This window comes from Necator americanus, chromosome V (genome assembly GCF_031761385.1).
Source record: "Necator americanus strain Aroian chromosome V, whole genome shotgun sequence".
In the NCBI taxonomy this organism is placed as follows: domain Eukaryota; kingdom Metazoa; phylum Nematoda; class Chromadorea; order Rhabditida; family Ancylostomatidae; genus Necator; species Necator americanus.
Genome location: NC_087375.1, coordinates 1594066 through 1612188, shown reverse-complemented (window position 1 = coordinate 1612188; position 18123 = coordinate 1594066). Strand labels below are relative to the sequence as shown.

The 18123-nt window shown below is 38.9% G+C and overlaps 1 protein-coding gene across 4 annotated transcripts; it reads left to right on the top strand.

Moving 5' to 3' along the window:
• Positions 1-634: 634 nt before the first annotated feature.
• Positions 635-18101, top strand: RB195_012650 (uncharacterized protein; the record flags this gene model as incomplete). 4 transcript variants are annotated; one of them, XM_064202119.1, is made up of 27 exons in its annotated part: positions 635-749; positions 2263-2358; positions 7131-7368; positions 7575-7659; positions 8748-8803; positions 8910-8991; positions 9053-9141; positions 9210-9342; positions 9410-9507; positions 9568-9674; positions 13771-13937; positions 14034-14135; positions 14217-14279; positions 14382-14509; positions 14579-14721; positions 14887-15024; positions 15091-15218; positions 15293-15415; positions 15480-15565; positions 15632-15726; positions 15793-15918; positions 16368-16547; positions 16648-16795; positions 16853-16951; positions 17108-17209; positions 17816-17878; positions 18044-18101. In XM_064202119.1, 27 exons carry the CDS (start codon positions 635-637, stop codon positions 18099-18101), a joined length of 3048 nt encoding a protein of 1015 aa, XP_064057999.1. The 4 variants fall into 4 exon arrangements, with proteins under 4 accessions (XP_064057999.1, XP_064058000.1, XP_064058001.1 ...); XM_064202120.1 differs by having other exon boundaries at positions 7569-7659; XM_064202118.1 differs by lacking the exons at positions 17816-17878; positions 18044-18101 and having other exon boundaries at positions 7569-7659; positions 17108-17234.
• Between the last annotated feature and the right edge of the window lie 22 nt (positions 18102-18123).

Sequence of the window (18123 nt, the reverse complement as noted above, 5' to 3'; positions counted from 1 at the left end):
TCGGGCTATTCTCCTTCCGTACGAAACACACTTGGCTAGTTTTGCGTGAGCCATAAGAAAAGGAGTGGATTATATGCTAATTTATTTGTCCAATAGACGAACAACTACCATTTGTATTCAATCTTTGTGAAGTGTGACGGGGAATTAGGAGTTTTAACGACACCAAACCATCCTTCCCTGATTCCTCGACTGTATTAACTGATTACCTCGACTGTATTTTGTAAACATGAACACCAAAATCGAAATGACCTAGAACGAAGTTCTGGGATGAGGAGGGCAGTTTGTTCACTGTCTTTAAGCTTGGACTATTCCAGTCTACCACATTTCTTTCTGTGTATTTTGCGTATTTGTGTTCCTAAAGCTGTTATCCATTGTGTCTCAGTCATGTTTAAATCCACGGGGCACTTCACGACTGCTTCAATGCAAACTTACACAACCTTGTATATTTTAGGTCCATGTTGGCAGAATATCTAGTGGACATAACTGTCAAGTACCAGTAGGGGCGCTAAGGTAAAGAAAAACACAGAGTTTTGAAATATTACTACAAAACAAAACAGCGACTGTGAATAGAAAATAACTAATCCTAACGTCTGGAAATGGTAGTCTGACTAGAGATTTTCTTCTAGCAGTGGGCATGTTCTGTGAGGAACCTTTGATTGACTTTTGGTTTGATCCAGGACTTTTGGGTGCGGTCAAGTATGTCATGTGCCTGGACGAAGTTATTTGGTTTCAGCTTCTAAATTGTTATGGTGGGTCCAATTATACAAATTTTGAACAGAGGATGCCGTTTTTAGTTCTGCCAATTATGTCCCCATTTTCCTTTAAACTCTTTATTTCGAATGTTTTAGTACTGTAGTACAGGCGTGTCAAAAACCTCGAAGCTGTGTGCATTTGCATAGGCGTTGCGCCCGAAATGGTAGAATTAGCGGTTGCGATCGAAGTAGGACCGTCACTCATCCCTGCAGCCCGATTGCAACACTGTATCGATTATGATGCTTCGATCGTTCAGGAGCTTAGAGCCGCTTACGCTATAGCGGAGGTCGTACAAATGCAGTTGGAAAGGACTAGTCCGATTATTTAACAGCTTTCCTTAGTTCTCGTGCTTTCCTAGCTTACATCTCGGATTATCTCAGAAGTTGAGAAAGTCTAGTATAAAAATTGAATCGTTGAAGAGTTTTCATAGAAAAAAAAAATCGAAGTCGGCCAAAACCGCTTCTGATAGCTATCCTAAGCCTGCTCAAATGGGAAATCCGCTAGAATTCGGATTACGGAAAGACTACAATCATATTTAAGACTCACTATACGCTAATGTTATGTTGTTTATCTGTTTTACATCTGAAATTACCAACAAAGAGCCCTCACGGATCTCAACACCGAGTCCCGCCTACAGGCCTCCTTCAACTACCTTAGCACCCAGTAGGCTTCAAGTTACTTTAATCCGACTGTAATTTTTAACTTCTCAATTTCTCTTGTAGTTTTGAGATGAAACAAGCAGTGTAACTCTTATCTTTTGGACTGATTGGCTCTTGCACCTTCGATTAGCAGCACTTTTACAATTTCTGGAAGTGGCAAGCCTATCGATTCCGAAACTATCAACATAAGCGGAGAGTAATCAGTATCAGATAAGCTCTGCGTTCTCACTGTATGGGATGTACAACTAAGTAAGCAGATTTTACTTGTCTTAGGATGTTTTACTTCCTTAAATTCGATAGTCCGCTCAAATCTGACGCATGGACATGTTCAGTACAATATGAATTCTGTGTGTTGGCTGCGAAGAGGAAACTTCTACCATTTTTCCATCTAAGCTTTCCAATAACTCTTCATTAGCATTTTACAGTAATATATCGCCAGTAATTGTCATGAGCGTCGCTATAAGGGCTGAAAAGTGTTCTATTATATGGGAGCGCATCCGCACGGGGTTTCTGTGTCATCGTGTCCCGTGTATCGGACAGTGTATGATATATGCTACTACGGTTTCGTGCAACGTATCCGCTATCGCAGCGCTTGTAGGTGCACAGCGTCGAACAGTTCCACATCCTCCTCAGCACTTGACCTTACACGCCATAAACCTTCCAGGAAAGCTAATCCTCTGAGCATAATAGCACGATGACCTTCCTCGTTAGACATCCTTTTTGAAATTCCTTGGCTTTTTTCTGGAAAAAAAAATGTCATCCTCGTTCTTTCTATCCTTAGTTCACTTCCTGCTCCGAATCTATGCGCCCTTCTTTCTAAACAGTATTCTTTATGCATTTTCCTCGCCAGAGCTAGCAGTTCCGAATCGTCGCCTTTTGATGGGCCGAAGACGAACCGCAACGGGTTCAGCTATCCTTCCATGTTCAGAAAAATCCAGTGTACATGGTGAGTTGCTGTAGCAAACACATTTGTTAGGGCCGTAACTCTGTTTTTAAATGGACCTCCGTGAATGACGTTTTATTATACGGATTAAGTACAAATTGGTTTACAGCGGACTAGTATATACATATGTATAGTATGTAGGTATGGTTACATGCTTCTACGAGGAGTTTTTATTTGGTTGAAGACGACATTTTTGGTGCGAATTTTGGATTTGACACGTAACGATAATGAAAGACAAGAGCTTTCCACGAGGAGAAGTTCACGATCATTTCATTCAACTGAGCTACTCTGGTGCACATCTTTTTAAAGCCAATGAAATAATAAATAATAAAATCATCGAAAATGAGTCAAGAAACGAAGAGAAGATTTCCAAAAATGTGTTTCTTTTAAATGCTTGCAAATTACTTCTGCTTATGGTTCTGAAGAAGATTGAAAAGAATGGCTTAAATATAAAATTCATTGGCACATGTTTATTGATTGGATTGAGCTTTTACTCCATGTACGATAGAGCTTTTACAGACTTGTTTTGTGGTTCGAGAAAGTGGTGTGTGTGATGGAGTAGGCGTGTTAGGCTCTCTCTCTCTGCTATCGTAATTTACTTCCTTGTTTCTGACGACAAGGCGGTTGCTGTTGGTTATTCCACTCATCAGCGATGCTTGCGGCATTTTGAACGTATCTAGGTGTTCAAGTCGAATGAATGCTTTCATAATTTGAAGAAGTAAATTTTCAATTACCCGTTTTCATTTGATTACATAATATTTGAAATGGGTCTCTGCTATTTTTTCTTGTATTATGGTTGTCAAAATCTCTCCTCATAAAGTCGTCCCAATCCCGGGATCGGTTATCCTAATTGAATAACTGGAACATTTACTTCTCTCGGTACGCTTTCGTTCCCCATCTCCCAGGTTTGCATCGTGTGCGCGGGCACCGTCATATCGAGTGCATCCGCCGCGTTCCTTTCCTCTTTTTCAGAAGTTCAAAACTACACGTCATCGTTTCAGTTTACTCCTTAAGATCTGAAACAATCATAACATGGTGTTTACTGGTTGGCTACAAACAAGCAGCGTCTCCAGTCACGAGGTGTTCTCATTCATCAACCAGCTCCTTATGTATGGTACTCATAGACTAGAAACCTCATGCTTGCGTACATCATCATCGTTTTCGGGAGGTGTCACTAGATCACGTCATCATATTTCGGGGTCAATCCACATATTTTCATTGAGTGACCCCAGATGAGCCATTGGCCTCGGCGCTCATTAACGACACTCCTCCTCCTCACTAGGTCATGCAAATATTCGTGCGTTTAGTTCTTTATGCATCGCTCATTTGGTATTCCTCGTTCGTAATCTAAATGTAGCACATTTACCACATTTTGACAAATTATAATGTACGGCGACTAATGCTCGTACGAAACTATTGCTGATTTGTATGTTAATGAAAATCGCAGACATAATATTTATATGGTATTCATATTGACAACAGTGTTACTTCCTCAATCAGCCATTGTTCCACTTTTCGTTTGCTTCTCGTTAATGGTTCATTAGTAGGCAGATCTTGATGAATTCCATCGATTTGATGAACGAAGTATCTTTTTCGTTCTTTCGCTCATTTTTGTTTTTATATTTTGGTAGGAATCAGAAGGAAGTCGCTATTATTATTAATTGCGTAGTCCGTCTAATCATCGCAAATTTTACTTTAAAAATATTTCAAGCGAACTTCTCCAGAGGAGTATTCGTAGGAAGTTTTGTTTGCTTGCTTCAGAACGTTACTTTATGACTCGTCAGACTCGAATGGCTGATTCTGCCATATGACTATTACAATAATTATTGGATGGCTAGCAGCTATTGGCCGAATGAGTGTGACTGAGCACCGAGTTGACTCTTCTACAATCGTGTATCGATCGAAATCGCGGCCATCCGGGCGTGTTTCGTCGCTTTGCGATCGATCAATCGACGAACCCCACTTGGTCTAGATTCGGCGGCGCTCTCCCGCACACAGACACGCACTCACACACGCGCACGGACCGTCACGAAGTTTGCCCGTCGATTGAAGAATTTGAGGCCAAGATGTCATATTGTCCTGTATTAATCGTCGCCACCTTGCTTTCTACGTTTTTCTCCCACAACTTTTACTTTTTTTTTTGTATTTCATGCTGTTTCAGACTACATTTTATACTAATGAATATTTCTTTGTGTTCTGCAAATGTCCCTGCAAGATGAATTTGACTTGTACGAAATTTGCAAGGGATTTCAATCTTTCAGTTTGACAATTTTTTTTTCCATAAATTTTTCATACTTTTATTGTATCACTCACTCGTGAAGAAGAGGAGATGTCTGTAATATTAACAAACGTCTCCGATGGTTTTCCCTTATAAACCATCTACTCTTCACTTCTTATAGTAAATTTCTTGTTCATGTTCTTGTTAGTTTTGGACAAGAATGCAGAACCAACCAGAAACTCGACAACTTTTGGATTTCGAAGCACTGTTTTTGAGTTAACCCTTTGATTTACTTTCTATTCTATCATTTCTCATAGATGGAGAATAGGCGATGCTTAAGCGTTTGAAAACGCTTTTCTGAGCTGAAATCCATGATAGCGCCGAGCATGGATTGTGGTGCACGGCTTAAGTATGAGAGAAAATCGATTATGAGCCTCTTAGGCTGCCAAGTCCAGTGGCCCGAAAGAGATCGCCCAGCAACCATCGCATCGTCGCTGTTTATAATCTGTTCCATGTTACCCCGTAACGCAGTTCCTGGACATCGCGACCAATTGAAATAATTTTTGTATCTTAGTTCAGATAAGGCTTAAAGACTTCCTGTTAAGTTTTGTTCCATGAAGATTTTCAATCAATCTCTCTTACAATAAAAATTACTAACCAAACATGGAGGAATAGTCGATCGTATGATTCAGTTCTTGTGTAACCGTTACTCACGCCTTTTGCTTGTTGTTGGCTGTTTTGTTGTGGAAACCACTTTTTCTAAAATCAATAAAGAGCTTTCCTTCTTTTGTGGGGGAGGGAAACTGTTGAATAAAAGACGGATTTCCATATTTTTGAAGTAACATTAGAAGAGATAAAGTAATCTAACTTTGTTGTGTACTGTTCCAGTCATATGACACCATTGTTACCATCAGAATAGTGTCTTGTTCCATTTCAATATCAACGACTCTTGATGCGAATTATATGGATTTGTTAGAAAAAAAAAGACTGGATAAGGCTAGATAAGAGGATTTGGAAGCTACAGTTCCTTGTAGTAACTGAGTGAGAAATGCATTTCTAGCATACTGCTTCTGTTTTCCCAAATCTTTTATTTAATCAAATCGATGGACTCGTTATTCCACCTCACGTAGCCTTCCTGTAAATCATCATTGGCGGACATCACTCCAACGTTTATTGGATTTCATTGTTTATTTCTATGAAACGTTTTTGTAATTAGACATTTTTGGTTAGTTGAAAAGAAACTACAACATCGGTACGCTAATGAGTGCCCCGGTGAAAAAGAATCATGCGCAGCAGTGCGACCAGTGATGTCCTGTCGAAAGTGCTAGCTGCAAACCTACTATTTTTTTCTTCCAATTCTCATTAGAGATAATATTTCACTGTTCTCTGCACTGATGTCAAGCCTCTGAAAATCTATGAAAATTTTATTCATACCGTTATTAGCACAAATCACAAGCCTGCCGAACTAGTTTTCTTAGTAAACGAACTTAGCTTTTTGTGCAGCGACATGTAATTGCACCCTTTTGAAAGAGAATTACCTCAGTGAACAAAGTTCAAAATTCCCCTACGCCGGATCTCTTGCTCAGAAGTTAATACGTCTTCTGAATTTCGTTTAGGTTCTTTTTCAATGTGATTTAAGTTTTTTTCTTGGTTTAATTAATAAATTAATTTAATCGCGACTTGTAAAAATTTGGACCAGAAGTTTGAGTTTGAAATTCCGGAAGGAAATCTAATAATCCAATGTCTTTTTTCTTTTGAAAAGAAACTTGTGGTTGTTTCACATTACGAATGACTTATGATTGAATAGTTTATTACAATTGCTTCCAATATATTAAGGTGCATAAGGAGCGTTTTATAGCAGACAGCAGGCGATGCATGTTAGTCCAGTGTTCTCGCTTGTTCCTGCGCCGTTGCGCCTGAGTGCAAGGATCGATTTCTCTTTCACTTCCGGCATGAAACGTAGATGCGAAGAGTTGAACATTGTCGAGTGGATACCGTCCACGGCACTCTGACATCTAAGTATTGTAACTGTGTTTGAAGCGTGCTAAGGTGTCGACATGTCACTATTTATGTATATGTGCTGTTATTAGTTTAAATTCTTTAAAAACTTATTTTTTTTTTTTGCAGCAAGAAGTAACAATTTAATGAGTTGAGTGCTTTGCTGTAAGGTGACGATTAGCTAATGTTCACAATGTATTTGTTTACAAAAACAGGGAATCCTTAGATAGCACTAGAAGAGCTAGGAAGATGACTTAGGTGCATCCAAACTCAAGCGTCAGACACCCCGTGTTAGCCTGCACCGCAGCTGCAGGAATGTTGTCACGCTGGGGACTGCTGCATTATTTCCGTCGGCGAAATCTCGCTTGAGCTTGTATCGACTGCGCAAAAATCTTGAAACTCCTCATTGATTGCATTCAAATTTTCTATCTGATAGTTCACATTCTTCTTTTTCTTCTTACATTTTTTGTCTTCATTTCATAGCTTATCCTTCCGTATGATGCTCGATTTAGTTCCGGTTGCTTCACTTTGGTAATGATTACTGATAACTTCTATTTAGTGTTGCGTCAGCGCGGGAATCCGCTAAGTACGAGCGATCTGAAGAACGGACGACGACAGCAACTGAGAAACGGCTTGTCTATTGTCACTTCAGAGTCACAGACGCTATCATTTGCTGGTCGCGAGTCGCGTTCGTCGCCACCGTCGCAAATGGCCGATGGATTATCGCCCGCCGATGAGTGCGTCGGTCGCGCCGCGACACCTTCACAACAAGAAGGTGGTGGTATGTGTTTGCGAAGGTTAGTAGAGTTCCACTTCTAGGTTTTTTCTTCTATTCGGTGCATTTTTCGTCGCCAATAGTTCTAGTTTTTCATTCAGACTTTAATTTTCTTTATTAACTATTCGCATTTATATGCGTCACCATGTTTTTGGAGAACATAGATATCTGAGATGCTTTAGTGTTTTGGTCATGTTCAACCATTATCAGTATCCTTTTTAGCTCTAGGTACGCATTACGGAGACGTCGATCCATACAACAAAAAGACGAGGAGGGTTGCGCTACAAGCAGTCTCGCAGCCACTGCTGACGAGGTATTTTTTTTCAACCACTCTTGAGTAATTCGTTGAAGTCGAAAAAATTCTAGTTAGTTGTCGGCCTTTAATATCAAGGACAGCTAAAATAAGGATCCATCACAGTTTAGCTCAGATTTCTGCAGATGTTTCATCACTGAGAACTGCATATAGGAGTACCATTTCTTCATTTCACTTCATTTTTTTTTGCGATTTCTCTTCAGAGTTTTCTAGGAAAACTGTTAATTTCCATCTTCAAAATGAGTTTAAAAAGGCTATAAAAGCTGAATATTCCACAAACATTACGGGGTAAACATGACCTAAAGAGCTGTTGCGCGAAACAGTTCTTTAAACCATGCTTAAAGTGCGGATAGAAGGACAGATTATTCGTGTCATACTCTTGCAAATGGAAGTTGAACTCGGTTTAACCAGTACCGAACCAAAAATTAAAAATTAAAAAATCAAATTGATTAGCCATTTTATTCGTCGAATATAGTCTTATAGTCAAATGGCTACCACCATTCTCAATGCTAGTGCAAGGGAAAACAAACTATTAGTAATTGATCTATATGCTATCGTGCATCATAGCAATTTACGGTTTAATTACGATTACTCAGTTCGAAGATCTCTTTCATTTAAAGCGCCTAACAACTCATATTTTTTTCATATAGTCCTAATGACTTTTCGAAATACAATTATTCAAATTTGCTTATCCAGGAGCCTTTTGAGGGATGCTCTAAGAAAATCTGTTTCAAATCACTATTCTGAATGCTAAAACAAGAGAAAACAGACTATTAATGAAGTTGGGAAATACTGATCGCGAAATATCGGAATTTCCGACGTCGATTCTTGCAAGGTTGGGGAAACCTGTGGAAATGTTAGCCATGTGCCATTAAAAACATACAACGAGTCTGCTGAAGTAGTTCTTTGAAATGATGTGGAAATGAGTTAGTTGTAAGAATGCGGTATCCTAACATTCGTATTCAACTATGGCTTTTTGCGTTTCAGACACCTCCGCGTTTTATTCTGTGCGCTGTTTTGGTTTCGAACAATTCATACTGATGAGCTGTTCTTCTGTCGTTTTATTTAAATGCTATATTTTCTTTCAGACCGTGCAACCATGCAAGAGATTCAAACCTGAGTCACCGGGAGAAGCGCGGAAAAAGTGAGTTGTGAATGAGCGAGATTTGAGAATGTAGAATAATACTAAAGGACTGGATTATAGTGAAAAGTTTAACATAGTTACTGATAAATAGTCAAATTTGTTTCAGTAACATAGCGCCAGACCATCTAGAACCTCCTCCTAATGGTGCTTGCTATGTTGATCGTTTGCCTGATGAAATCGTTCTAAAGGTTAGGATCATCACTTTTTCTACTTCATTTTATTTCATTCTCATAAAACAAGAACTTGAAGATATTCTCGAATCTATACGAAGCTGATTTGGCTCGTTGTGCTGGTGTTTCTGGAAGGTTTTATCGGATATCAAATAACGCCAATTTGTGGTCAGTCGTAGCCTTCATATTTTCTGGGTCTCCTGCTGTTACCGATAATTCTAATGTTTTTCTCTCAGGAAAACATTGTATCAAGGAGCCTTCGAGTACGCTGTACCTTTGTATCATCCTACACACGGTAAATTTGAACTTCGTGAGCCGCATAGGTGGCGTGACACTCTGAACCCATGGAAAGAAAGCTTCCGGCAGTTGGTGAGCTTTTTTTCATCTGATCTTCTCCTAGCATTCCTTAATCGTCCTTATTTCCGTTCGAATTTAGCGTCATGGTGTCCATGTTCGACCACGGTGCTCTCACATTTATGAGGGTCACATTGGACGAAGCATTCCTCATTTTGAAACGCTTATGCAAGCACTTCAGTCAGTTTTGGTATTCACTTGAATAATTCCAATGTTTAACATACCCTTAAATTTCCTTAGATTTCTCGATGCTGAACCAGAACGTGAGAAGCTTATTCTCTTGCATACTGGTCATTATTTCCCAGAACCGATACTCATCAGTTGCTCAGTGCAAATCATCGGTGCAAGTATGTGTTGCATGATCTTCTTTTTATTTTTATTTTTCCGCACTCAAACTATTTGTAGAGTTTTGGGATGTGTATGACGATATTAATGCAAAAAAGCCTTCGTACATGATTTAATGCGTTGTTGCGGTTTCGAGCCTCTTTGTGCGTAAATAGCGAATGTTTGCACATTTCTATTCTTGTCGTCCTCAATCCGCACGTCGCGTAGGAATTCACTTGCGTCATTATTTCTGTAGACAAAGTTGGGGACTTAGGTCTCAGAGGATACATGAACTCCAACAGTATTGTTGAATTGATAGTCTAGGATAGAGTCGGTTATTTTCATGTCATGTTTGGCTTTATTTTTTTTAAATTATATAGTCAACGCAACTGATGAATACGTATGTTCCTCGCTTATTGGGGTGAGTTCAAAAGTGCTGCCGCGCTAAATTATTGGAAATGTGATCGGCTAGTCAGTTTCAAATTGAGTTCAAACGAAAAGTTCGCGAACAGCTCTTTGACCAGTCGAGTCCTACGTCGGTGGACCACAGATTTAGGCTGCCCGTAGAGTTCACAGCCGCGCGGGCAGCCTTAGTTTCACATTCAAGGCTGTGCACCTCTTGCGCCGATTCTTTTAGGCGTACTGTGCACTGTATGTTAGGGCGCTTGAAAGCATTCTGCCAAAGCACCCACAGTCTCACCTTCTTGATGGTTTCTTTCAATTAGGACACTGACCTATCATTTCTTCGTGTATTCCAACATTCCTGTTATAGTATGAAAGTTCTTGTGTTTTGGAACCTTAGTCTTTATTTTCTGTGATTGTGTCTGCGAGTTTTTTTTTCTTTCTTTCTAGACAAAATCTTTTTGAAGCGCCTTACTTTCCGGCTCTTTCCCGTTAATATGGTCATCAGTCACACAAATTCCAACATTACTATTTCCTCAAAATGGAAATAGAATTGATTTGCTCCTTTATTGAGATGTGTGCTGCTATTGCATCTTTTATAATACAACATGATTCTTGGGTGTTTTTTTTGTTTTTGTCTAATGTAGATGAAAACACCCGAATAGAGGCGAGCCACAAGCTGTTGTCCTGCCGTAGAGATTTATGCCGAGCTCAGAACATGAGATAACGGCTCACATTAAGTATCTAGGTAATTGTTTTTCAAAACTAAGAACATCAACAACAACCACGTCCTTTTATATGGAAAACCGAACCAAGACCAGTGTTCTATGGACTCGTTGGTCTTCCACTTTTCAGGACTAAGTTTCAAGTTTTAGCTGAATAAACTAGGCTATTTCTAATAGAAATTTGCGGGCAAAATGGATGTCCCAGTGATATTCTTCTTTTTACGGAAATAAACATATGGGTGTTCGAAAGACTAGTAACCATGAACTGAACATGGCACTGAGCAGTTTCAGGAAATTGGACTTTTTCTGAGGTGATTTCTTCCTCTGTCTTTCCTTAAACGATGAATAAAATAAACGCGAATCGCCTATCTCTGGGGGAACCGAAGCTAATAATGTGGGCTGGGGAAAGATACCGACAACATGGCTCCACATGCTAGTTTGGAACTGTTCATTGAAAGCAAACACTAAAGTGCCTCTAAAATAGTTGAAGTTCTAAGAAACTGGGTCGCGGATATATATATATATATATATATATATATATATATATATATATATATATATATATATATATATATATATATATATATATATATATATATATATATATTAATAAGCTGGCTTCTTAACAGGTACCGCTTAGTTTTAGTTTTGGACTATCTTACTTTGAATTCAGTTCATTTTTAATAGATGGAACGATTTTTCTCACAAAAGTTGATATCTTGAAGCGAAGGATGCCGCTTTTCCACTTCTACAAGCTCCTAAGTGTACCGGATTTGCGAGCAGAAATAGCAGGGGGATTGTCATGCCCATAGAAAATTACTTTCATGTCTTTTATTTAGTGTATCTCGACTAAAAATCAGAATAATACAGACATTAGTGCAGCTTAGTGGAAACGCCGACCTTCTTTCGAGGTGAATCTCCACTTTAAAAAGCATTCATTGCTTTAATTTCCTCTACCATTCAAAGGGATGCTAGGTTGCTAGAAAGAATAGTAAAATTATTTGTTACAGCATCTTTTAGCATGTGCCGGTGAAGCAAAGCACTCATTTTTTCCTAAGATTCTGCTAAAGCGCGCTTCACTCACGGTCATACCTTTCTGTTTTCGTATTCACACTTATACAGATAGCGTTCTTTTTTTTTGTTTTTTGTTGTTTTTTACTTCTTTTTTTACCACATTTAGGCTACGTCATAAGTCGTGTACATAGGACCAGTACTCTTCTTATTCGCAGAGAATATTAAGATTAACTAAGTAGAAAATGTTAAATTAACTAAGCAGAATATTTATCTTTTTGTCGTATTCATTCTTATCTATGTTTGCGAAAGAGAATCTCGTTTTTATTCTTGTTTTCGATCCTATTTCTCGTTATTGCCGGGTGGTCCGGAATTTTCATCTGCGAAAGGAGTTTCGGAATGTATTAGATTGGAACGAGTGATTGCAGTCGCGGTCATAAACGTCCCCCCCACCTAAAGGTAGCATTTTTGAAGGGAAGCTACTTTCCACAGTTGTTAATTATTACAAGGTTAGGCCAATGAACTGCTTTTTTCGGATATTTTTGGGAGTTCGGCTCCTTGAATGTGCTCGAAGAACAAGTTTCGAAAGTCGACTTTTCAAAAATTCTCTAAGACATTGTTTTTGAGGTGTTGATTCCTCGAATGATTCGTTGGTGATCGATTGATCGGGCTGATTGAGTAGTAATAGGATCCTGTCTGAAGCACGTGAAATTCTGAGCGTTTATCGTTTCAAACAGTCGATTCTGTTAGTCATCGTATGAATCAACTTCAACCTCTGTGGAAGTTTTTGAGGAATTTATCGAAAATGGATGGTCAGAACATTTCCTCTTTTCCTCCCCTATACCTCGATACATGTTTCTCTTCACTTGTTGTAACATTTTCTCATTTTTTGAAATTTTCAAATGTGCCATGGAACTTATCACGTTTCCAGCCGTCCTAAACTAGTACGTTTGTCCTCCTCCATTGCTGAGTTAGCGGCAGCGGCACCACTAAATCGATTGTTTTGGGATCTTTTCCCGAATAGATAGGGTTAGAGGTTACGAGCATGAGTGCTTAATTTCCTCTTATTCGCCACAAAAGAATGGCTTTGTTGCTCCAGATTCCCCTACAAAATACCTAACAACGTGCCACGTATGCGAAAGCAGGCACACGTGCATGCGGACAATCAACGAGATGCGGATACATTTTTTTCGCGCTCGTCGTCAGATGTGGCGCTTGTGTCAAAAAGTTTTCAATGGGTCAAAAAAGTTCTTATATCGTTTATTTATGTTTTAAATCAATTGGAGTCTTCAGAATTTGATAACTCGCGTTTTAAAAACCACTTTTTCGATTACAGCAGTGGTTTTTTAAATTGAAATTTAAGTGTCTATTTACCTGTTGGACTTAGGTTTTCTATGTTTTTCTATAGCTTTAGCTAAAGAATTGGCTTAGTGATTTTACCTTGTTCAAATGAGTGATTCGAGTCAAAGGATTCATCAAACGATTTTAATGAGTCCTTTCACCAGTAAAATTATTATATGGGCTGAATTTTGAGTTTTGCAATGTTCTATAACTCTTGAAAATGGCTTTCGTTCTTATTATTTATGCATGTGTCGTTCGAATGATGTCAAGGTCTTGTTTGCATTCTGCTCGCGTTTCGGAACCGCTTGACCTTGGTGACTGTCAGTTAAATCTGAACTTTCTCCCATCCGTGATTTTTGTCCTAGATATCAGGATTCGCTCTCTTGTTCTGCTTTCGTAGAGCTACATTTTTCTGAAGGAGAATCTTCTATTCACTTTCGGAAAGTTACTTCTTCATGCGACGGGTTTTGTAAACTCTTGTAATTCTATGGAATATTTCTGGAACTATTACTGTGTCTATTTTTAGTTTTCCGTAGATTAATGCCTAAAGAAAGAATTGGCGGTTTTGGAGCAAATTTCTACATTAATTATTATAGTACCTGAAAATTTCTGACAATTACTAGTTCTTTGTCTTTTGCAGGTTCTCAATGCCCCATCAACAAAGCGGTCGTTATTGAACAGCGTGATGACACGACAGTAACTCTAGTGGAAGGCTCAACGGGTGCCTATGTAGGCTATTTAACACTGCGATTTAATCCTGATAAAGCGCCTTCGGCTGTACCACACCAGCAGCACTATGCACTTCAAGTATGTCCTCGTTATTCAGTTTATCGTGCTATGTGTTCGAGTTCTGTGCTTCAGCATTGTTTGTTCATTGTTTATCTCATATGTGGGGAATTTAAGGTCACAGAAGAAGCTTCGCCAGTAATCGACCGCTGCCACATTAATTCGACTTCTTCTGTTGGAGCAGCTGTCTGTGTTAAAAGAACTGCGGCTAATCCAAAGGTTGGGACAGAGGCAGCAAGTGTTACGATTCCTTTTTGGTCAGATCTGCTAGTATTGAGTTGAATCGGATTGTTCTTCCAGGTGCGACATTGTACTATCACCGATTGCGAAAATGTTGGAATTTACATCACGGATGGAGCACAGGTGACTACTACAATTTGTTTGTTATGTTTTTTTAAAATAATTATTTTCGAACTTGTGTATTCGTGAAATTATCCTCGAAAAATTCTCCTCTGCTTCTTCTAGGGTCAATTCGAAGATTGTGAGATCGCTAGGAACTCCCTTGCTGGAGTATGGGTGAAAAACCAAGCGAATCCATTCTTCAGGCGCTGTCACATTCATCACGGGAAAGATGTGGGCGTGTTTACTTTCGAGTGAGTTTTCCACATGTCGGAAGTGAAAATGTTCTATTTTTTCTTAAATAAATTCCTTGTGTTTCGCAGGTATGGAATGGGTTATTTCGAGAAGTGTAATATACATTCAAACCGAATCTCGGGAATTGAAGTTAAAAATAATGCGAATCCTACTGTAGTACGATGTGAAGTTCACCACGGCCTCACTGGCGGTATCTACATCCACGAAAAAGGTGATTCATTAGAAACATTTTTGAAACAGAATAAGACTGAATAAAGGAGTGAATAGAGGATTCTTCCAGGAAATTGTTGGCATAAGCCGTATGTTTTTTTTTGCTAGCAGTGAACTCTCTTGCAATTGTTGCTACTCTTTACCAAATTTCTTTGTTTATTTCTAGGACGTGGGCGATTTATGGAAAATAGGATCTATTCGAATGCCTTTGCCGGAATTTGGATCACAGGCAGTTCTGATCCTACTATTCGAAAAAATGAGATTTATGCTGGTCAACAAGGAGGTGTATACATATTTGGCGACGGTGAGAAAACCTCTGTTCCTCAATTCGTCCACCTAAGTATTGAATATCCAACAATTCACATCACAGGAAGAGGTTTGATAGAACAAAACAACATCTACGGGAACGCTTTGGCAGGAATTCAAATCAGAACATGCAGCGATCCCATTGTTCGACTCAACAAAATTCATGATGGACTTCATGGTGGAATCTACGTGGTGGGTCTTATCAGCTACACTTTTTGTATCTATTTCTGGAGATTAATTCCTAGTTTTCATTACTTTAACTTTAGCATGAGAAAGGGAAGGGCCTAATCGAAGAGAATGAGGTTTATGGTAATACTCTTGCTGGGATTTGGGTTACTACCGGATCTTCGCCAATTCTCAGAAAGAATAGGATACATTCTGGGAAGCAGGTCAGTTTTAAATGCATTTTTACTTTGTTTGATTTCAAGAACATGTGATCGATATCTTGTTTAGGTTGGAGTTTATTTCTACGATAATGGACATGGACTTTTGGAGGAGAATGACATATTCAATCATCTCTACTCAGGTGTTCAGATAAGGTAAGAAGAGAATAATCGGTCTCCCCATTGTCACATTCCTATCACTTCATTTTTTTTTCTTATCAGGACGGGTTCTAATCCAAAGATAACGAGAAACAGGATTTGGGGAGGCCAAAATGGTGGTGTGTTGGTCTACAACGGTGGTTTGGGAATGCTTGAAGGTATTTTCAGTCTCCTTACATCTCTTTTGTTCCATGCTTTCTTTTGGAAACGCTGTTTGTTTTCAGACAATGAAATTTTTGATAATGCTATGGCTGGTGTTTGGATTAAAACCGACAGTCATCCTACGCTTCGTAGAAATAAAATTTATGACGGTCGGGATGGTGGAGTGTGCATTTTCAATAATGGAAGGGGTAAGTATATGGTTATGTATGGTTGTTTCTCACAGAGTGGAAACACTCGCATGCAAAAATGGAATTCAGAGATATCTTCTGTGCGAACTAGTTAAATACAACTTTGGAGGAATGTGCAACTTATTCTCGGTCTTTAATATTTTAGATTTTGGAGGATTTTTTTTTCTCAGCTTTTAATCCTATTCTTCTGGAACCCATTTTCCCAGACATTTCTTTTATTTCTGACTTTCTTTATTGGTTTTTCTGAGGCCGCGTAAAACGTTTCCACGCTAATACGCAAGCATATGATTGATTGACTAACAAATGGTACAGAACAGGTGCATAGGACACGACTGAAATTAAAGTTGTACGTTCCGAAATAGGTTAGGTTAACAAAAAAAAGGAGATCAGCTGTTGCGCACAGTTGAAAATCACCTGTCGGCTCTCTTCTATCGCTAATCCATGTTTAGGGCTTCTTGAAGACAACGACATTTATCGTAACGCTCAAGCTGGAGTGCTAATATCGACCGAATCGAATCCGACACTTCGACGTAATCGAATTTTCGAAGGAAAAGCAGCTGGTGTCGAGATCACGAATGGAGCATCTGCAACGCTTGAGGCGAATCAACTCTTTCATAACAAATTCGGCGGTCGGTATTGTAGACACTTACGAATTTCCTTATACTTTTTTTTTCTTTTCTGAAATCTTATTCATGTGTATCGTACATATCTTTTCTTCTTATTTTTCAGGTTTGTGCCTTGCTACTGATGTTAAGCCTATACTTCGTGACAACAAAATCTACGATAATCATAATGCAGTGGAAAGAGCTGTTGGACGAGGGCAATGTCTGTTCAAGATTAGCAGCTGCACATCCTTCCCAATGCACGATTTCTACAGGTTTGTTGTTTTTTGAAAAAATTTCGTTCGTTCCTTGCTTTACTTTTTAAAATTTAGATGTGTGAGCTGCAACACAACTGATCGCAACGCAATCTGTATCAACTGCATCAAAAATTGTCATCGCGGTCACACAGTCGAGTTTGTTAGGCACGATCGGTAAGTACAGTAACAAACATTTTTAAGGATTTTGAATAGTTTCGTCAGTCGTATTCTGTGCGTACAGCTTATGACAAAGAACGACATACATTGATGAGATTTTAATTTTTTTCGTCGCATCTTTTCAATATTTTCAACATTTGATATCCTTTCCAGATTCTTTTGTGATTGCGGGGCCGGCACACTCGAACATCAGTGCCGTTTGCAGACGGAAGTGCGTGATAATGATACAGTCTACGACTCTGCCACCCCTACAGGGTCAGACACGCCGAATATGTTGTGATCATTGGTGTTGAACGTGTACCCCCCAAAAACTACATCATCACTGCCCAGAACGTCGTCTTTCATCGCTACGATCTCTTCGTAATATATGTGGTCTTAGTCCCCTTCGATGGTTTAAGCAAGGAAAAACGTTCATATAATTTTTTTTTCTTCTTATATTCATGAAATGCATAATTTTGATTCTCGATATCTGTGATAAATGGCACAGTTTAACTTGAGCCAATGCCTATATATCGAGTCCCTTTTCACTCATATGTGATCATCCAAGTGTCGTCTTCCTCTCCGTTCACTATCTCTCGGTGGATACTTAGTATATATCAGCGTTATATAAAGCCGTAGCTACTTTACGATGAGCTGACTTTACATATGTTCTACCCCATCTTTCGATCCATTATGAGTTGTGCTTGTTAGCCTTCAGATTCTTTTACTAGTTCTTTCATGCTGTTTTTTTTTCTTCTCCTTTTGAACTGCTGAAGCATCTTCTATTTGACTCGTTTGTCTTCGCAATCTTTACTTTCCTCATCCTTTTCATGTGCTTATTAGTTACGTTTTAGGAATATTTGATGTTCTAGGTATTACCAGTGCTTTTTGGTGCACGCTTTCATGTGTTCACGCGTCTTCGAATGCTTTTATTTTCACTGGAAAGTAAGTTGGTTGTAATTTTCATATAGGGCAGCGTCTCATGGAAGCCCTAAAATGTGTTTTTTTTTTTACTACGTTATCTTATTCTTCCTTTATGAGTCCGCGTACTGCCTTTTTGCGTTAATTTTTTTTTTTCAAATTGTTTCTTCCTCTCTTGTATGTATTTAGATTTTCTAGTGGATCGGTCGCCTTTAGTCTTGAGGAATATGTGCATCCCGATATGTGATTCCTTTTTTTTGTTATTCATT